The sequence below is a fragment of the Camelus ferus genome, chromosome 13 (genome assembly GCF_009834535.1).
Source record: "Camelus ferus isolate YT-003-E chromosome 13, BCGSAC_Cfer_1.0, whole genome shotgun sequence".
NCBI lineage: Eukaryota > Metazoa > Chordata > Mammalia > Artiodactyla > Camelidae > Camelus > Camelus ferus.
Genome location: NC_045708.1, coordinates 30,240,795 through 30,263,149, shown reverse-complemented (window position 1 = coordinate 30,263,149; position 22,355 = coordinate 30,240,795). Strand labels below are relative to the sequence as shown.

The 22,355-nt window shown below is 35.4% G+C and overlaps 1 protein-coding gene across 5 annotated transcripts in view; it reads left to right on the top strand.

The window, feature by feature from the left end:
• The window catches only part of FOXJ3 (forkhead box J3), a 120,827-nt gene that overhangs the window by 28,420 nt on the left and 70,052 nt on the right, over positions 1-22,355 (top strand). For 4 of the 5 annotated variants that reach the window (XM_006174522.3, XM_032493979.1, XM_032493981.1 and 1 more), the window contains exon 3: positions 15,650-15,974. In XM_006174522.3, the coding sequence (XP_006174584.2) occupies positions 15,650-15,974 (325 nt within the window). Of the gene's footprint in view, positions 1-15,537; positions 15,975-22,355 lie in introns of all 5 variants that reach the window. The other variant, XM_032493980.1, reaches the window with a different exon arrangement.

The following is a 22,355-nucleotide window of genomic DNA, read 5'->3' as shown; positions in this document are numbered from 1 at the left end:
TGATATGGTAGCCACTAGCCTCATGTAGCTATTTAAATTTAAATTAATTAAAAAAAATTAGTTCCTCAGTCACACTGGCCATATTTTTAGTTCTTAGTAGCCTCACATGGCTGCTATCATATTGGATAGCACACAAACATTTCCCTTGTTGCAGAAGGTTCTGTTGACTAACGCTGATCTAGATCATCCTGAATGTAATTTAATCTTTGATCTACGATGACCTAGTGCATTTGGACTTCCATTTCTGAGCATAAGGTATTGAAGAGTACCATTGACTATTCATTGACTTAAGGACATATAAAAGTTACTTTTGTGGGTAAATATTGACTTTGATAGCTAGCTTTATGGTGTTCTTACTAATATACTAGACCAGGTATTAATTAAGCATATTAATTAAATTACCCCAACAACTCTGTGAGGTTTATACCATTATTATCTTCATTTCACAAATGAGGAAACTGAGATTAAAAACTTAAGCAACTCAAGGACATGCCGTGAATAAGAGACAAAGCCTAGGATTCACACTTTGGTCTTGCTCCAGTGCTCATGCTCTTAATCACTATATTCTGCTTCTTGGCTGTTGGTATTTATTATAATTTGAGACTTTTTCTTAAATGAGGGATACTAAAAAATATGTCACTTAATTGAGGATAGATACTATAAAAAATAAATACAAATGAGAAATATCAATGCAGGAAACTGGCAAAAAGTGATAGGAAATTTAATTTTTAAATACATTGTCTAAAATTGAAAAAATCTTGTAATGAAAGGCAGCTGTTTTCTTTATAGGGAGATGATGGAGAAATTTGAGTTGTCATGAATTCATATACTTGGGAGAGAATAACATCAGAGGTAATAGGATATAAAAAACATCACTGAATATTCTGCCAAGTAAAAGAGGAGTTAAATATGAAATATGTGCCTAACAGTAGTGCTTATAGTATAAAATAATTATACTGAAAAATGAAAAAGAAGAAATTATATGATTTGATTTAGTCAGCTTATTTTAGTCGACCTTTGCTTGGTTACAAGTAAAGGAAACCAGCACTGGATATATCAAATGAAAAAGAAAAGAAATTTATTTCAAATACTGAACACAGAACCCAGAGATACAGCTGGATCTCTTAAGGGAACAGAGCTTAGGTTTTTAGGAACCTGGCAGTATATTCCCTCTTCTGTTGCTTTTCTCTGAATGTAACTTACCTCTTCATTTCTATACACCAGGTTTCTTTGCCTATTTGGCACGTAGCCATCCCATATCTCTCAAGTTCATAGGTTTTTTCTTTCAGGAGACCAGCCCAAACTGTTTCGGTCCTAATTCTGAATTCCTGAAGAAGAAAATTCAGATGAACGGTTTGGGTCAGGTACCAGCCCTGGTTCACATCCTTTAATTTGTTGTGTAGTACTGACTTTCAGGGCTCTGGGGCTGGAAGGAACACTGAGGAAGGGCTTGGTGAGCTATGCAAAACACTACAAAACGTTTCTGATACAAAGCAGCATGTGTCCAGCATTGACTGAGAACAGTTAGGATTTCAGCAGAGGATACTTTTAGGATTCAGTCTTTCCTTGTAGTCCTATGGGTAGTGAATGAGAGACTTGATTCCTATCTCCTTATCAGAGAGAGATTGAGGTGGGGAGTTGAGGGAGAGAGAGATGGTGGTGGTAGGGAGAGAGAGATGGTGGTGGTGGGGAGAGAGAGATGGTGGTGGTGGGGAGAGGCATTTGCTGAATTACATTGAACACTAAGGTCTCATGGTTTTCCTGCTTAATCCCAGGAGAATTCGTACCTTACTTTCTTGGGTTTGGGGAAACATCCCTACACACTGTATCTAATTTGCAGACCCTGTGTTAAGGAGGATTAAAGAATCCCTTCAGAGAAATCAAAAACAACAACAAAAAACAGTATCAACAGAATATCCTTGGAATTGTGGATTTGAAGTTGGACTCCTGCTTCAATTCTATTCAGTTTGACAGATACATATTAAATACTTACTGTGTGTTTACTAGCATTCAAGATTCTCATAAAAGCAACAAAAGAAAAGGAAAACAAAAGGATTATTTTGCCCCATTAAGTACTTACTTGAGAGTTTGAGGGATAAGTGCTGTGGACCGGTCTCTGGAAGGTTATGGTGTTGAATGGAGATTTTAAGCATAGGAATCCATTTCTTCACAGTTATGTTAACATTATTCTTTCCACCTCCCACATGTATTTGGAGTTTGCAAAGTGATATGTTAGCTGTGTTAAAAAGTACAGTTCATGAGGTTATGGAAAGATGAGTAAATGGAGCCTGAGAAAAACATAATGCTCCTTAAGGTACAATAGGCTCAGTCTACAGGTATTTCAAGGGAAAAAAAAGGAAAAAAGAAAACCAAGAAGGGAAGCCCTTTTAGTATAATGAGAGGAGTGCTGGATTGGAACCTATATAAAATGGGAGTAGTCATTCATGCTTTACCTTACACAAATGTAGTTATTTTTGTCATTGATACCAAGAAGAAATCTCTTGGGCTTAAACTAAGTTCATGAAGGAAGATTATTACGGTTTTCAAATTAATTTTAAATATTCTAATGGGTATGGAATGGTATCTCATTGTGATTTCAATTTGCATTTTCCTGAGGATTAGTGATGAACATCTTTTTATGTGCTTATTGACTGCTTATATGTCTTCCTTCAAATCTTTTGCACATTTTAAAACTGAGTAGTTTGCCTTATTATTGCATTTTAAGAGTTCTTTAAATATTCTGGATGTGAATTTTTGTTAGAGAAAAAAGTTTAAAACTTTGATAGCACTCAACTTACCAATTTTTCCTTTTATTTTTTTTCTTTTTATGTCATAGTTGAGAAATTCTTACTCCAGATTGCAAACTTACTTTGTTTTCTTTTTTAAAAACAGCTTTATTGAGATTTAATTGACAGTACAATTTTATAAGTTTGATATATACACCTATCATAACATATCCATCACTTAACAAAAGTTTCCTAGTGTCCCTGTGTACTTCTTCCCTCTCATCCCTCTTTCTGCAAGATAGCATTTGATCTCCTTTTGTCTGACTTCTTTTATTCAGCATAATTATGTTGAGGTTCACATATGTCACTGCATGGATCAATAGTTCATTCCTTTCTGTCCCACTGGATTTATGTACAAGAATTTGTATATTCACTTACCTGAATATACAGGGTGATGGATTTTTGGATTGTTTTCAGTTTTAGTTATTATGAATAAAAATGCTGTGAACATTTGTGTATGCATCTTTGTGTGGACATATGGTTTATTTTGAGTAAATACCTAGGAGTGAAATGACTCTATCCTATGATAAGTGTATATTTAACTTTAAGAAACTGTAAAACTGTTTTAGAAAGTGGTAGTACCATTTTATATTCCCACCAGCAGTGTATGAGAGTTCCTCAGTATCTTTGTCAGCACTTGGTATGGTCAGTCTTTTCATTTTAGCCATTCTAGTAGGTGTGTAGTGATACCTAAGTGTAATCTTAATTTGCAGTTTCTTAATAACTAATGACATAGAACATTCTTTCATGTGCTTCTTCCTCATTACATTTCTTCTTTGTTGAAGTGTCTGTTCAAAACTTTTCCCTGTTTAAAAAAATTGGGTTTTCTTCATTATTGAGTTTTGAGAGTTCTTTATATATTCTGAATATAGGTTCTTAAGATACACACTTTGTAAACCTTTTCTGCCCGTCTGTGACTTGTCTTCATTCTCCTAACAGTTTCTTTTGAAAAACAGAAGGTTTAAATTTTGATAAAGTCCAACTTATCGGTTGTTTTATGAATTGTAATTTTCCATGTCATATCTGAGAAATACTTGCCAAATCAAATGTTGTAAAGATGTTCTCTTATTATTTCTTCTTTAATAGTTTTAGATGTGATTCATTTTTCAGGTTTTTGTGTGTGGTGTGAGATAAGGATCACTGTTAACTTCCCATACAGATAACCAGGCATTTGTTTCAACATCATTTTTTTTTTCTTCAATCTCTCCTGTCCTACCAACCTGTCTTAGCACCTTTATCAAAAGTCATTTGGCTGTATATGTGTAATTCTATTTTTGGACTCTGTCCTGTTGATTTATGTGTCCATTCTTTAGTCAAAACCATTTGTCTTGATTATTGTAATTTTACAGTAAGTCTTGAAATCTGATCATCTTAAATACTCCGTGCTTTACAAGTTGGGAAAAGAACTTGATCATTCTGTATTTGCTTAGTGATGGGCTGGAGTAAAGAAAAACTTTCATATTTATAAATTAGCCACTAAATTTTTAGAAGATGGTTAAGAACTATTGCTTCCTTGAGCATATACGAGGAAATGAGTAGTTCTATTAAGGAACTGTAGTTCTAATTAAGGAACTGAATAGTTCTATTAAGGCTGTTTATGGAAGAGATCGCTATGCTTGATGAAAAGAAAAAGATAGTTAAAGTCTATGTTAAAGACATGTCGCAAAGCTGAGAAGCTTAGAAGCTTTAAAGTGATGATGGCAAGAAGTAAAAAGTAGAAACAAAATATAGGATCTTTACAGAGCCAGTAGTGGAAATAAGCAAGATAAATCTCTAGGCAGAGAAACTCCCCTAGTGTCTAATAAATTTAAGCTGCAACAGCTCTTACAGATTGATTATTAGTGAACATTTCACCTTGAATAGCTCTGAAATTTCTGTGGAAGTTAATCCTCTTCAGGCCTTTTCACACTATGGAATGGTAATCAGTATTGATTTATTATGTTAGTTCATAATGATTGATTGATGTGCTTTTAGAACAGAAAGTCTCTTTTTTGTAGATTTTAACTAATAGAATCAATTGACTAGTGGTGACATTCATAACTGTTAGCATTCTGGCGTGAACTTATTCCCACTTAGTTTTCTGAACTGCCTCAATGAACATGCCTTTGACTTGTATAGTTCTTTTAGTTTTTCTTTCCTTCAGTGATTATTGTTTTAAAGTTTAGAATTGAGTGTGTTTTCCCCACCCAGATCTTTCTTTACCCACCCCTTTTAATTTTTGGTCCACTTCTTATAAAAACTAAAGTCTGTTGTGTAATACACTCAGTTTAGTCTAATTTTTCTTTTAACCTAGACGTACTTGAAATTGTAACAGGGAATCTAAAAGTAGATATTAGAGTGCATTTATGATACTTGAGTTGGACTTGTTTTTAGAGTAATCTATACATATTATAGACATTCCATATTGTTAAACAGCTCTATGTCAGATTGCTTCTCTAAGAAGACTTACAGGTAATTTAGAGATTGGTGTTTGGCCTTTTCGAGTTCTGTGCACCACAGGAAAAGCCTGATGTTACCTACTTGTTGTGACCAGGGAAACTTAATATGATGCCAAATATTTGTTTAAATCCACAGTATAGGACTGAATTCATCTGTGTCTTTGTTGTCTGCTGTGTGCTTTTTTTAAAAAAAGAAGTTTCTAATCATTGTCATTTGTTGAATGTCTATTATGCATTAACATTGCACTAAGGTGTTTCCCATATATTTTGTCATCTACTTCTCACAGCAGTTCTGTGAGGCTTAGAGGTTTGGCTTGTCCAAGGATACATTTAGTAAGTGGAAGAGTAAGAATTCAAGCCCATTTGGGTGACTTCAAAGCCATTACTCTTTCCATTATATTATAGTATATTAGAAACTTTAGTCTTCGAGATGTTGACTTATAACATGATTCTTAAGCTTTTTGGTCTCAAAAATTATTTAGTACCCAAGGAGTATTTGTTTATGTGAGTTATATCTATCAAAATGTATTATATTAGAAATTAAAACCAAGAGAAAATTAGTATGTATTAATTTACATAAAAATTAATAAACTCATGTTAATATAGATAACATACATTTTATGAAAATAACTATTTTCTAAAACAAAAAAATTAGAAGATTAGCATTGCTTTATATTTTTGCAAATTTTTAAACTATCTGACTTAATAGACATCTGGATTCTCCTCTGTGCCTCTGCATTCAGTCTTGTGACAGCGCTTGTCACATACCATCTGCAAAGCTCAACTGTACACTTATGAGAGGATGAGGGTAAAAAGGGCAAATGATATCTTACTGTGAAAGTTGTTTTGCCGCTTCAGATCCCTCAAAAGAGTCTGTAGACCACACTTTGAGGATCACTGAACCATAAACATCATATGTAGCAGCTTAAGCTGGTTCCTTAGCATTTTCTGTGCATCACACTTAACACTAAAAGATAAGATAGGATCACCTTTCACGATATTAGCCTTCTGCCAGCATTGATACCATTACTAGTATATTGCCATGGAATCAGAGTGTGTAGAGATAGGATATCCAGTAAATGTTGTATGGTGAGTTGAAGTAGTATGGTTGCAGAAAGTTCAGGATGAATATTTTAGTGAGACAAAGTGAACCAATGAACACATGCTACTCAGAGTACTTTTATTATTACTTATACAAACATTTAAAAAAAAACTAAGTATACAAAGTATTAATAGCAGATTCTGTTTGGGTTTTAATTTTTTTATTTTAATTATTTTTGGGGGGTGAGGGGAAGTAATTAGGGTTATTTATTTATTTTTGGAGCAGATACGGGTGGTTGAACCCAGGACCTTGTGCATGCTAAGCATACACTCTACCACTGAGTTATACCCTCCCCCTATTTGGGTTTTTAAATAACATCTGCAAAGATGGCTTTGAGTTTTCTTGTGTCAGAGGAACTGTTGTTCAGCAGTCTTTCTTGAGAGACAGAGACTCCAGTAGGTAGTGTGAGATTTAAATGCAAAGTATAGTACTTACTTAATGACAGAATGTAGGTCAGTGGTTATTGTCTAAGAATATTTATTTTTCTTCCCTAAATTGAAATATTTTTAAGTTGAGAATTACATACATAGTATAAAAATAGCCTTTGGCCATATGATCTTTACGTTTTACCCTGAATAGAGTTCTCATTATGAATAATGTCTTGTATGAATTTAGAGTACAGTTATATAAATCTAAGATTCTATATTTGAGAGAATTTAGAGAAGAGCAGTAACTATATTATGGTTCTTAAATCCGATCCTGTTGGAGTTCTGGACTTTAAACTTAGAGAAGAAGGAACCTAAATGGGGTTAATATTGTGAAGTATCTATGAGACATCATAATGAAGAGAACTCTGACCAGTTCTCATTTTAAAACATAGGATTTAAAGAAATCTTCTTCCCTATAGCAAGGGAGATATAGATTAGCCTGTTAAAATTTATTATTTTCTAAACACAATGAATTACTACATACCTTTTGTGAACTTTTCTTCCTTTGGAGATAAAGAATATTGTTGGTTTCCGAAATAGGTAATAGCTGGACTTTAAAAAATGACATAATGAGGTTTTTTTTTTTTCCATCTCTGACTTTATGATAAATAGCTCTGAAATTACAGTTTTATTATTTACAAATGGCAGTTGTCTCACTAAATCCCCCAAATTTTTGCATAAGCTGTACTGTGAATATTCTTGAAATTTCAGAGGTGAAACAAAAGTGCAAGTCAAGAGTTTTAAAGGGTGAAGTTACATTATTTTTATGTTGGATTCCCTATCCTAAATTATGATTCCTCCACCTGTATTTTTACTTCAAACCAATGAGAATTATTTTGGCTTGTCTTTTAAAAAGATCACTGCTCATAGGAAATTGAAAGTCTCAGTTATTCATACCTTAGTGGTGATTAGCTTGATATTGTCCACTTTCCTCCTAAATAGAGCAGAGATCAACTGCTTTGAAAAGGTTGGAGTTTTTACTGGAGGAGAAGAGGAAGTAATTATTTTTGGAGTTTATCATACCAACTTTGGGGACCAGTATTGAAGGCTTAGGGCAGTGTGAGGTGGGAGATCCAAGGTATAGAAGGAACTTAGAAGTATGCCACATATAAACTACATTGAAATTTTGTCAGGAACAAGCTGGTCCTGCACCAGGAAGATGGAAAAACTTCTTTCTTTTCCTTGTTAAACTTTTATCTTTCTGCTACAAGATATCCAGTTGGGGCTTTATACTCTTAGAACTGTAGATTTAGGAAACTCCTTTTTAGAATAAATAGGATTTTGTGAGCTGCTTCAGGACTCATTATCATGGGATCTCATATCTATGGGAAAAGTATGTTTTCAATTCTCATATGCAATCTGTAAACAAAATTTAAACAGTCCTTTCTGAGTGACTTTAAATAATTGAGCTCATTTCCATTTAGATTGATAAATGATTATTGTGTGATTTAGGGCATGTAAGTCTGAAACTACTGAGTAAGAGTGATAACCATTTAAAATTTAGAAAATTCTGAAAATGTGACTGATAGTAATAGCTAACATTTATTGAGTGCATATTTACTATATGTTAGAAACTCTCCTTAGTGCTTTGTATGTATTAGCTCATTTAATTCTCACAGCAATCCTTTGGGGTAGGTACTATTTTTATCCTCACCTGACAAATGAGTTAAAGAGAGGCATAAAGAGGCTAATTTACTTGTTTAAGTTCATATAGCTGAAAGTGGAAGAGTTTGAATTCCAATCCAGGCAGTCTTGCTCCAGAATCAGTTTTTAATCATCATATCTTTTCAGTGTAAGACATTGACTGTGTTATTTTGCTGAAATTAAACTAAGAATAGAAAGTTTGACTTTGCTTGTATATAACTGATTTTGAAAAAAGTAGCATCCACCTACTTTTGCTTGAAAACAGCTTAAATTATTGCTTCATTTATAAATTAAAAAAAAAATTTTTAACATCACATGCTTACAAAATGTCAGGTCAATCTATAGTAGATGATTTTCTTTTTAGGTTTCTGCCACAGTCTGCCTTGGGTATCCAAATATCCATCTGTACTCTTCTTCCTATACATAGAACTCACTCGCCCTTTTCCCAAGGGAAATAATGCAGCGTTTCATCCAGTTATTACATCCAGCTGAACATCTAAGCTCTCTGGGTGCATTCACTTTCCAGAGTGGTTTCTTGGTGTATAGTGGTGGAGAAGGAATAGGATAATAGCAATAAAAGCTGTTATTCAGAAAAGGGGATAATAGGAAACACACATTAGTCACTAGCCGTATCAATTCTAAAACCCTACTAAGTAGCAGTGGCAGAGACTCTCTGACAGTATAATAAATTTCTTGATCCTGCTCTTTGGTGGGGCCTCCATTGTTGCCGGTGCTCTCTGAACGGTCTCCCCTTTTCCTCCATGGCCACATCTAAAGTGGGTATTGGTGAAGATGCCCTTTCTGGGAAATGTACAGGTTTTATAGCTCACTTCTTGATGAGCTTGGGTATTATTTTGGAGACTTAAGTGGCTTTTGCAGTCTAGCCCCTCTCCTCCCCCAATACAGTTATCTCAAAAAACTTAGTTTCCAGACTCTTTGCTGCTTTGAGCCAAAGGACGTGCCTAGGCAGAATTTTTTTAATATGAAGACTCTGCCCTTTGTGCTTTGCTTACTGCAGGGATTTCTAACCTTGTTTTGGTGCCATGGAACTCCTTCAAAGTCTGGTGAAACCTGTGGACCTTTCTCAGAATAATGTCTCAAAATTCATAAATGAAAATACTTAGGAATACAAAAAAACCAATTAATTATATTGAAATATGGTTAACAAAATATTCACATTGTAACATTGTGCTATATGTGCCTTTAAATTAACACATTGAATAAAAGATCTAGTGGTGTGTCTAATACACTATCGTACTTTTGAAGTAGTTGATGAATTTAAATAAAAATTGAGACTGCAACATTGTCATATTTTATTAATGTATTTGTGATTTTTTTTATTGATGGCAAAGTCACAGGTATTATTAATGCTACTATGATTTGTTCTCTAGTTTCATAATGAAAGGAAATGCTAAGTTTCAGTTATGAGTTAGTGGAAATAAAGAAAATATTTTTCCCCCATCCAAGTTCATTGGCCTCTTTTAGCTCCTGAGGGAATGATGGCTCTGGGTAAGGCCATCTGAGCAATAGTCTTGGGTAGAAAGTCAACACCCTTACAACATTGCTTTTGTGTGGCAATGCACCAGTCTTCTCTGCTGCTACTGCTGCAGTTTTGTAGCTACCACTAAGTTACTTCAGTTTGCTACTTCAGAGGCAGTTGGTGGTTTTTTCAACCATGCAGGGTTTAAATTATAGGACTTTTAAAGCTTGGATTACAGGTCATAGGCAGGGAGTAAGTACCTCCATTAGCAATTCTGCATTTTCTTCTTCTTTGTTTATAACTCTAAGGAGGTTTTTTTTCCCCCTCTCTTAGGACATTGTTTAAGTGGCTAGGAGGCACCAACACATGCCAGCATGCTCAGTTTTTCCTATAGTTATTTTTCTCCTTGCTATATAGCCTCAGCTGGCACAGTTTTTTTTTCCAGTTACGAGAGGTGACAGTTTGACCAAATCTTTGACCAAGTCTTTGTTACTCTTTACAGCTTTCTATCCTGCAGTGTTAAGAGTTCTTAGTGTTTGCTTCATCAACTTCCTCCTTTAAGAGAGTGTCTTATTTTAGGTCCTATTACTTGTATCACTTCACTTCCATGTCCCACATTCCATGTTTGTTAGGAATTGCATTCCCCTGCTGGTAGCGATCTTTTTATAGTAGTTAAATACATAAAAAGTCTGGAAGGTAGGCAGTTCAGGGATAGGATGGCAGCTTCACAATTGCTTCATGGAAAAATCAGGAACCCAGATCCCTTCTCTCTGCTCCCATATTCTCAATGTGTGGCTTCCATTCTCAGAGATGACCTTATGGTCCAAGATGACTGACTGCTGGAGCAACAGCTATTGTATTCACAACAGTGATTAGGTGGCGGTTAGTGGTCTCTGCCATAGACCTTGCTTCTGGTTGCCTTGGGTGCTGAGACTTAATAACTGGAATTATATGTTATATATATGTGTGTGTGTGATGTGTGTGGTATGTGTATGTGTGTGTGTGTGTGTGTGTGTGTGTGTGTATTGACCCCCTGAGATGCATGTGATCAGAATTATTGCAGTGGTAATTACAAGGATTTCTTTTGAGTTCCCAGTTGCTCAAATTTTCACATGATGCCAAGTCTTAAGATAAAATGCCAAATGCTAGGAATAAAGGGGAAGGATTCATGAATATGTAGGTCACATCATTACCTTCATTATTCTTACTTCTTTAATCTCCTTGATGTTTTCCTCTTACCTCCATTTGGGAAAGCCAACAATATCTCTACCCATTTCCCACCTTTTCAAAACTGTTGAAAACTTGGAAACTTTCTGAGTAAGCCTTGGCCACTCCTCAGCAGTTAGGGAGGCTACAGAGGAAGACCAAGCAGTGTGCTAAAGTAGCTAAAATGCACATTTGGGATTCATCAGTGGCAGTATTTCATAAAGTGGGATTAAAACCCCTGCTGTGTCATGACTTAGTGTGAAATTGTTGTATCTTGATCCTGTTTACCTTTTCATTTTATGCAGAAAAAATTCCTCATGGAAATTCTTTTTAGCAACAGATACTATCATAGATTTAAGAACTTCAGACATAAATTCTTCATGCCTTACTTTCTCCCACAAGTAACATTATCTTCTTATCTTTGCTTCCATTTTCCCGTTTTTCTCTGCTTTTCCAGTAGAATTCTCTCTGTTCCTGTGTAGTGCTACTTGTCGGTTTGTCCTCTGAGCCATACTTTTTACTAATTTATGAAAGACTTCGATCCTGTGGTTATCCTTAACCTCATACTATTGAGACCTCTTTTTCTTTCACTTCTTCCTTTTACTTTTAAACATATGTGGTCTCATTTGTTTGGGGAGGAACGCACCCATACCTTCATTGGATAGTCACTGTTTCAGTCTTTTAGCTACCATTTATTGACCCTTTACCTACTATGTTCCTAGGCATTGGGGGAACAGAAAAGAATAAGAAAGTTCCTTCTTCCAAAAAGCTCATGGTTTCCGGGTAGAGAGATAGATAAAGATAATTTAATTCTGTGTTAAGTCTTGTGATAGAAGTATTTATATTGTATGGGGGTAGGATCTAGTTTTACTTAGGAGATGGAAGATGGGAAGAGTGGATTGACTAGGCTTTCTGGAGGGGAGGTGTTTGGTCTGAGTCTTGGAGAAAAAGTAGAAGCCAGATGGGCAGAGTAAAAAGAAAAAGCCATTACAGAAAGGAAGACTCTTACTCCTTATCCAAATACTGTGTTATTTTTTCAGGTACTGTGTACCTGGCATAGTATTGGGTAGCATCTGAAGTACTGGTGTATGGCCATTATCCTCAATGGGGAGGTGAGGGAAAAGGGAGTGAGGGTAGGAAGTTTATGATGTATGAAACAGCATGTAAAGCCAAACTGAGGTTATGATGGCTCTAGGAATTTAGAGAAGGATTAATAAAAGATTAATGAAAAATATAGTAGTTGAAAATGAGGTGTTCAGATTTAGTATAATAGGAGAAGGGGACCTGTTGAAAGTTTTGGGGCACAGTCACATGAAGGGACAGTGCTGACAGATTTCTCTTAGAGTATGTGGACTCTGGAGGTGATTAGCAGGGAGGAGTGGTGAGAAATCAGAGCCTAGGAGGCCAGCTAGGAAGCTTTTGGAATGAGGTGAGGTAATGAGGGCCTGACATTTCTTAACCAGATTTCCATAACCAGATTCCTCAGAGCCTTCCATGCTGTTTTTAAATTGACCACCATCTGTTCTCTTATACAAGTGGACTTCTGTCATCACCATTCCACTAAGAGGTTTCTCTCTCAAGTTAATAATGATCTGGCCAAATCCAGTGGTCATTTTCTGTGTTCTCAGTGGAGACTCACTGCAGCAGCCAGCCTAAGCAGCAGCAGCGGAGGCACTTTTGACCTCACAACCAGGACTATGGAAAACTGAACAAACTGCTAAGAAAACAGAAGCCCCACTTCTTCAGAGTTTAAATTTAAGAGAGATTTTTATAGTGTACTTCAAATCTGCTGTAGCAGAACTGGTGAAAATAAGCACAACAATGGAATAATTCTTCCTCATAATGTCTTTGATGACTAGGTACCGTTTTCTTTCCAGCCTATTTAGAAAATAATTTTCTTTAAGTCTTAACTGAAGTTCTTCCTTCTCTTCCTCTTAAGGCTGTAGCCCATGTTGTCCTCTACCTTTTTTGGAATCATTATAGCACCAAGAGCTCTTTTCCAGCTCTTCCTTGTGTTTGATCTTCCTAATTGGTTCCTAGAGGACAGATTGCTCTGTGTGTGTGTAGTGTGTATATAAAATTTTACTCTAGGGTAGCCTTGTACACATGTGTAATTATTGTTAAATGTTATAACTTGTATTAAGTACCTGCTTATTGTATGTTCACATTACTGGTGGCACTGGTGAAAGGAAACAGAAGTTAAAGATAATTCTCAGTAGGGAGCATCTGCAGTATCAGTTATATTCCAGTTTGAAATGTGCTTTTATGTTAACTTTGAAAATGTATGCTGCTTTGGGAATTTAAAAAAAGCTACCCGGTGGAGGCTTAATTGAAGCAAATAGGATGACAGCATGGTATAATAATAGCAATGTTTATAGAATGAAATGTGAATAATAATAGTAGCAACTACTGTTATCACTGTTACCACCAGTAGCTAACATTACTGAATATTTACTATCTGCTAGTAACTGTTCTGAGTACTTTATATCAGTGAGGTAGGTACTATTATTTTACAGATGAGGTATGGTAGAAAAATTACTGAAATAGGCATCAGGAGATCTGAGCTCTGGTTTTAGTTCTACTGTTAACTATTTGTTTGAATTTGGGCAAGTTTTTAACTTCAGTAGACCTTAATTTTTCATCTTTAGATTGAAAAGATTGGTCTCTAATCTCTAGGGTACTTTGCCCTCTCTTTGACATTCTGTGATCTCTAAATTATCTTGGCTCCTTAGTCCACAAGTTTCTGTAACTTATTTCATGCTGGGAACAAGCATTTCTGGCTGAGATTATAGAGCAGGATGGTAAGTTTAAGATCTCTTAAGGTTTTGTATAGAGGAATTTAAAGTTCAGGTTTCAGAGGAATGCATTCAGTAGAGATGAGGGAATTTGGGAAAGTGGAAAATGTAAAACTGTCGATCAGAATATCTGAGGAAGAAGATAATAGGATTCCACCAGCAATGCAGATAGCATCCTCATGGCTGTCTCTTGAGTTATAATTGCTATTGATTAATCTGGTTTACTTTACGGTTCATTAGTACCTTCCCAAGATATTCCTAGAGTAATATTATTAACTAACACTTATTGAATATTTCTTCTGTGCATATGTTATTTAATTCTCAAAGTAATATTTTAAGCGTAGGTACTGTTATTGTTTCATTTTACACGTGAGATGGGTTTAGCAATACTAACACTGTCATAGTCTTACAGATAGTAACTGGTAGAATAAATACTTGAGCTCTGGTCTGCCTGACTTTACAGCCTGTGTTCTTTATCAGTTCTAAACTGCCTCCCAGAAGTTCAGATTCTAAGCACATACGCTAGGTTGCTTTTTGCCTGCAGCCATTTGGGATGAGGGGTCTATATAGGGTTTTCTTAGCCACAGATTTTTCCTTTTGACTGAGGTACTTTAAGTTTCTTACTTTGTTTTCTTTTTTCCCTTTATTTTTATATCACTTAGAAGTCTTTCATTCTTCTCTGCTTTATTGTCAGGGTCACTATTCTTGCTTCTTTGATCCCAGGATAGGAAGGTTTGTACCCCTTGCTGAAAGATAGCAATTTCAGTGTGAAGTGTCAAGCTTTGTTTCTATATTTTTATCTTCTGTTCTTAGAGCTGCTTCCTCCTCTGTCTGGAATATGTGTTAACCTAGCAACTTTGTTTTTTCTTTTTTCTTTCTTTTGGTGGTAATGGTGTGAATTTTTTTAGCCCTAGAGAGAGAAATACCTTACTGAATCCAGATCATTGGATGTTTCTGTAAGCCTGTCCTCCAGTTTTTAATGCTTCTTTTCTGTCCATTTGTGATCTGATCTCTTATATCCTGCACTTCCAGATCTTTATTTAGTTTTCTTAAGCTTGTTCCTTGACTCGTTTAAAAACAACAACAACAACCACAACTGCCTGGTACTGCCTATTCCTCTTTTCTTTAGTCGATGTCCTTGAGTTTGCATTCCTCTTTTCGGTCAACTCCCCCAGCTAGCTTGTCTCCTTGCTATTCTTGTCTACCCTGCTTTACTCTTCCTACCTCCCACCTGCTCAACTTCACCTTCTTTCCTCCATGCAAATTCCTGTGCTTATTTCTCAGTTACTTCTCTGACCTCTTGCCTACACTTTACTTTTGTTATTCTTTTGTATGATTCCCCTAAAATTTGTGTAAAAGAAGTGCCAGATATACAGTCTTAAGTTTTTAAAGGGCTTGTGGTGTTGGTGAGTAAAGAGCTGGACTGCAGACTGGTTTTTTCATACTGTGATCCTGTTGCCCTATTTAAAGTGACAGTTTTTTTTAAGAAAATTGGTATCTGAATAATTTTGTTTGTATGTATTGTTCTATCTTTTTAAACAGTTTAAAACCAAATTTGTTGTGTTTTGGAGAGGAAGAAATTAAGAAAAAAAGATTGGAAATGTTGATCCCTAAAATTTTTGGTTTTGTCATTAATATACTCAATCTTTTTCCTCCAGATATAACTCAGGCTTTCCCTCACTTTGGAACTCCTAGATTTGTGAATATTGGATATTTTGAGAAGCAGGGGTTCTTTCCTTGATATTGACTAAGGAGTCTATTTACCTTCAGGATGACATCTGAACTGGAGAGCAGCCTAACATCTATGGACTGGTTACCACAGCTCACCATGAGAGCGGCCATCCAAAAATCTGATGCTACACAGAATGCACATGGAACAGGAATTTCCAAGAAGAATGCACTCCTTGACCCAAATACAACCCTGGACCAGGAAGAAGTCCAACAGCACAAAGATGGGAAACCTCCATACAGTTATGCCAGCCTCATTACATTTGCAATTAATAGCTCACCCAAAAAGAAAATGACTCTAAGTGAGATTTACCAGTGGATTTGTGATAACTTCCCATATTATAGAGAGGCTGGCAGTGGTTGGAAGGTAAGGATTTTATTTAAATTTTAATTTTTATGATGTAAATGATAACAGTATTGGCTTCTGTTGAAGATAAAGCTTTGTGGAGACATAATTAAAGATGAAATTCTGATTACTAGTCATTTCGAGGATGTCAAAAAGGAAATTAAATGCTTTTAATTAGGTGACTAACTTTATTTTTGGTCGAATATTAATTTGTTAGAGCTTTATTATGTTAGAGAACTGACATAATACCATAAACTAGGAGCAAAGATAATGTAGCATTCACTGGAAAACAATACCCACAGTTCACCTAAGTTGATAGCAAGTCTAAAGTAAAAACACAACATAGTATAGCAACTAATACTGTTGTCATCATCCAAAATTAAGAAAAAACACTTTATTTTAGAAAATTTTAGATTTATTGAAGCATTACTTTAGTCCAAAGTGTTCCCATGTATCCTTCATCCACTTCCTCTATGTTAACATATAACCACAGTATTGTTATCAAAACTAAGAAATTAATGTCAGTACAGTACCTTTGACTAGACAGTACTGTTAGCAACTGAGTAAATTACAGACTTTATTTAGATTTCACCAGTTTTTCTACAAATGTCTTTTTATGTTCTGGGGTCCAATTCAGGATCTAATCTAGGATCCTGTGTTGATTTAATTGTCATTTATCATGTCTCCTTAGTCTTCTCCCACCTGTAACAGTTCCTCAATCTTTTCTTGTCTTTTATGACCTTCACACTTTTGAAGAGTACGTATCTGGTATTTTGAAGAATGTTTCTCAGTTTGAATATATCTGATGTTTTCTCAGTTAGATTGAGGTAATGCATTTTGGGGAAGAATAATACAGAGATGATGTCCCCTTCTCTGTGTATCATATTGGAGGAACTTAATATCAGTATGTCTTATTCCTGTAATGTTAACCTTGGTTCTTTGGTTAAGATGGTGTCTGCTAGATTTCTCTACTATAAAATTAGTATTTATCACTTTGTAATTATGAAATGTTTTGGGGAGATACTTTGAGGGCATGTGAGGATCCTTTTTTTCCTTAAATTTTTGTTCATTAATTTTAGCATTCATTAGTAGATCATTATAGCAGTTTATATTATTTTCTGATGGTGATTTTCTCTTTTCCGTCATTCCTTCCACCTCAATTGAGATTCCTCTGTAAGGAAGGCGTGTCCCCTCTTTCCTATCTATCTGTCTGTCTGTCTATCTGTCTGTCTATCTATCTATCTATCTATCTATCTATCTATCTATCTATCTAATCAATCATACATTTGTAATAGTATGCACTCAATGAATGTTCATTTTTTTTTGTTCTGTTGTTACTTGTTGCTCAAATTGATACTACTTTTGCCATTGGGAGCTCTTAGAGGTTGCCTCCTGAGCCCTTTGATATGGCCCCATTCTTTTATTTGTTCAGCACTTTTCAAACTTTTTTGGCACCACAAGATGTTCCAGGCTCATCTTGTACCTTTCCTGCCCTAGCCCTAGAATCAACTACTTCTTTAAGAAGCCCTAGTTCCTGATCTAAACTTTCTGATGCACCATCAAATTAGTTACCTACCTAATTTATGTTATACAAGAAATAGTTCAGCTTTCTTTTGTGCCTGTGCATGTTATGTTTATATTCTTATGTAGGAGTTACCAGTTGTGTGCTATGTGGGGTGTGTGTATGTGTATATGGAAGAAGGGGGTTTATAGAGCTTTAGGTCTGGCATCAGATGGTAGTTACTCTTGTGTCTCTTAACCTTTCCTGTTTCAACATCTTTGTCTTTTTTGTTTGAATATATTTGTTAAAGACATTTATTGATTTATTGTGATGATGTGCTGTGTACCATGTCAGATAATCAAGTACCTTATGGGAAGGGATTTTTTTATATCTCTTACTCTATTCTATGCCCTAGCAGAGTTTTTCCATTTAGTAAGCCTCAATAAATGCAGTTTGAATAAAAGCCTGAATCCTGGTCCCAGCTTTCTTTCCTAGCTTTATTTTCTGCTAGTTCCCTCTCATACACTTTTTCTGCCTGTTCCAGCCTATTAGCTGTCCCTGGAAATAAACACTTTGGTATCTTTCTTTTGTTTTTCTCTTACTTGTCTTTGGACTTTCTCTCTTTTGCTCTTTTTCTGGTTAGCATTATCCTGTTTATTCTTTAAGCTCACATGTAACCTCTCTTCTCCCTATAGAATTAATCTTTTGTCTTCCCATGTTTTATCTTTATTTTTTTAAACATTTTTTATTGATTTATAATCATTTTACAATGTTGTGTCAAATTCCAGTGTTCAGCACAATTTTTCAGTTATACATGAACATATATATATTCATTGTCACATTTTTTTCTCTGTGAGCTATCTCATTTTTTATTAGTAACACTAGTGTAGAACTTACAGATTTTTGTTCAGAGACCTTGTTTCATGTAGTCCATCTGAGAGTGTCAGATTCAGTCTGCTGGATTTCTCGTGGCTGGCCAGCCCAAGCTATGGTCTGAAACTGGTTTAGAAGTAGTGATACAGTTTCATCTGGAAGATACATGATTTGTATATAATGAGGAAAGACGAGTGGAAGGGAAAAATGGGAATAGGTAGAGAAGGATGATGTTGCTTTTTAGAACTAAAAGATATGCCAAGGAGACTAATCTAACCTGGTCTAATCTGTTGCTTTGGGCAGACCTTTAATATTTCGAGGGATTGTTATTTCATAATTACTCTTCTAAAAAAGCTTCTTCCACCCAATCTAGGTACCTAGAACTTGCCATGATTTCTTTTAATTTTATTTTTGTAAACATAGAAGTATTTTGAGCACTTCAAATGGAAACAAGTGGAAGGTGGTTTATTTTCTCCTTTAACTATACCTTTTTTTTTTTTAGTTTTGAGTTTTGAAACATGTAATTGTTTTACATATTCAAAAAAAGTTAGGAAATCAAAAAGAATGAAAAAAGAAAACCTTAAATCTGAATGTAAGTTGAAATGAGTAAGTAAGCCTTATATCAAATATATAACATAATCACATAGAAATAAAAATTCAAGAAACTTTTGAAAACAGCATGCTTAAGTTGAAAGAATTACAAAGAAATCATAAACTTTATTTAGTGCATTTGTCTTTGGTAATGGTGCTTTGCTAGATGCAGTCTCTTTGTCTCCTGTAACCCTAAGAAAAGAAGTTGGGAGCAATTCTGAAACACTTTTATGTGCATGGTAGGGTAGAACAGTTGACTATGTATATTAGTGTTTTGGGATATCAGGGCTCTCACAGTGGGAGAAGAGAGATATAGGAAGGAATGTGGTGGTTGATTTGAATTAGAGGTGCCAGTTTAAACTCAAGTTTACAATAAAAATCAATGACAGTGCTTTTAAAGTTTAGACTCCTGGGGCACAGCTCCAGAGATTTTGAAATAGCCATCCTAGAGCCTAGGAGTCTGTATTAAAATTCATCTCAAGGCATTCTAGTATGAGTAGACTGTGCTTTTGAGAAACTACTTTTGAAGCTGGGGTTTTCAAGGCCAACCAATATTCAGTTATGAGTTATTTAACCTGGGCCATTTTACTTCAGCTTACCCTGGACCATCTTAATTATCTCTACGTCTGCTCTCCCAGCTACTTTTCTCAGGGTTGTTAGAGGTAACATCTCCCCAAGTTGTGAGGTCTCTTTTCTTCACTGTGTGTTGTAAATACATGTCTTGGCTCGCATATCTCTCTGGCTGTTTTTATTTTCTAAGTATGCTTTTGGTATTTTTTTCCCAGTAGATTTGTGATTACCATATGAAAAGCATTGTATTCTAGGTTCTGAATTGATGGACAAGGTCCCTACCCTCATGGAGCCTACTTACATTTTGATATAGAATAAAATATGGAAGAGGAAGACCATTAAATGATAATTCCAAGTGTGGTGAGAAATCCACACTTGGCCTAACCTAATAATGAATAAAAGTGAGAAAGGACTTCCCTAAAGAACTGACGTTTAAAACAAGAATGAATGGAAAGTTGAGTAGACTTAGGTGAAGGGAATGGAGTAAAGCTGGAGGCAGTAATTTTTGCAGAGGGAGCAATAAGTGGAGTGAGTGAGAACATTGGAGGGGATGAGTTTAGACAGCAAAGTAGGGTCAGATCATGAAGAGTCTTGCAGAGGCTTTAAGGATTTTGAATTTTATCATAAGTGCAATGGGAAGTTATTGAGAGGTTTTAAGTGAAGCAATAACGTCGGATTTGCTTTGTGAAGAGGTGCCTGTTGGCTGGAGAATGATAGAGGAGGGGCAAGGATAGGAAGGTGGAGAGTGGACACTAGTTAGGAAGCTGTTGTACTAGTTTTGGTGAGACTGGTCTCCTGGACTGAGAGAGTAACAGAAGAGATGGAGTTGGGTAAGTAGATCCAAAGTAGACTTATAAAGTTTGGTGATAGATTTTTTTTTAGATAGTGATGAGGAGGGAGGAGTCAAAGATGTCTTACAGATGTCTGATTGGAGCAGTAAACTGAGAAGGGAAAAGTGGAAAAAGATCACACTGGGGATAAAGATTGAGTTTAGTTTTAAACATGTTGAGTTGGAGGTGCTTCTGAGATGTCTAGTACATTGTTGAAAATACATGTGAACTCAAGAGAAAAGTCTGGAGATCTGGATGGATTTAAGCGTGAGACATGGTCACTGAAGCCATGGCTGTAGGTGAGATTGCCTAGGCTGCCAGCACCTATGCGAAAGGAGGAAGACCCAAGTAGAGATCTGTTCTTCCCCTGAAGCTGTCTAGAAAATATGATCATACTGATTTCTTCTTCTGACCATCTTGGTTTTGTTTTTTCCCCATCTTGAACTTTTTAGGTGGGTAGATGAACGCCAGTTTTCCTGATTAGTTCTTTCTTTTTCTCTTCTTTTTGGATTTGGGCTGAGTATTTTTTTATGATTCCATTTTATCTTCACTATTATTTCATTAGTTTTACCTCTTCCTAAATTTTGTTTTAGGAAGTGATTACTCTAGGGTTTACCACACACATCTTTAACTTATCATACTCTACCTTCAAATACACCATATTATAAATAGTGTAAGAACTTTATAAACCATATATAGTTGACCCTTGAACAGCTTGGAGAATAGGGGCTGCTGACCCCTGCGCAGTTGGAAATTCATGTGTAAAGTAGAGAATTTGCATATAACTTTACAGTTGGCCTTCCATATTCATGGTTCTGAATACATGGACTTAACCAACTTCAGATTGTACTAGTACATATTTATTGGGGGAAAAAATCTGTGTATAAGTGGGACCTGTGCAGTTCAAAACCGTGTTGTTCAAGGGTCAGCTGTACTGCTAATTCCCCTGACCCAATCTTTATGTTAATGTTGTTGTACATTTTACTTTTACATGTTAAAAACCCTATAATAAATTACAATATTTGCTTTAGATAGGTATCTTTTAAAGGCATGTTAAATAAGCGACAATGGTTTTTAAAATTTGCATTCATTTTCACAATTTCTGGAACTCTTCATTTCTTTTTTGTAGATCCAGGTTTCCATTTAGTATCATACTTCTGCCTGAAGAACTTCCTTATAACATTGCCAGCCAACTGGCAGTATTAGAAAAGATTTCTTTCTTTCTTTTTAAAATTAATTAATTATTTTAAAATTTTATTTTATTGAGTTATAGTCAGTTTACAATACTGTGTCAATTTCCAGTGTAGAGCACAATTTTGTAGTTATACATGAACATTCATATATTCATTGTCACATTCTTTTTCACTGTAAGCTACCACAAAATCTTGTATATATTTCCCTGTGCTATACAGTGTAATCTTATCTATTCTATATACACCTGTCAGTATCTACAAATTTTGAACTCCCAGTCAGTCCCTTTCCACCCCCCCTCCCCCCCGGCACCACAAGTTTGTATTCTATGTCTACGAGTCTGTTTCTGTTTTGTATTATGTTCATTTGTCTTTTTCTTGTCTTGTCTTGTCTTGTCTTGTCTTGTCTTGTCTTGTCTTCTCTTCTCTTCTCTTTTCTTTCCTTTTCTTCTCTTTTCCTTTCTTTCTTCTCTTTTCCTTCTTTCTTTTCTTTCTTTCTTTCTCTCTTTCTCTTTTTCTCTCTTCCTCTCTTCCTCTCTTTCTTTCTCTCTTTCTTTTTGGATTCCACATATGAGTGATCTCATATGGTAATTTTCTTTTTCTTTTTGGCTTACTTCACTTAGGATTCTCCAGGGACATCTGTGTTGCTGCAAATGGCATTATGTTGTCATTTTTTAAGGCTGAATAATATTACATTGTATGAATATATCACATCTTTTTTATCCAGTCATCTGTTGATGGACATTTAGGCTATTTCCATGTCTTGGCTATTGTGAATAGTGCTGCTATGAACATTGGGGTGCAGGTGTCTTTTTGAAGTAGGGTTCCTTCAGGATATATATGCCCA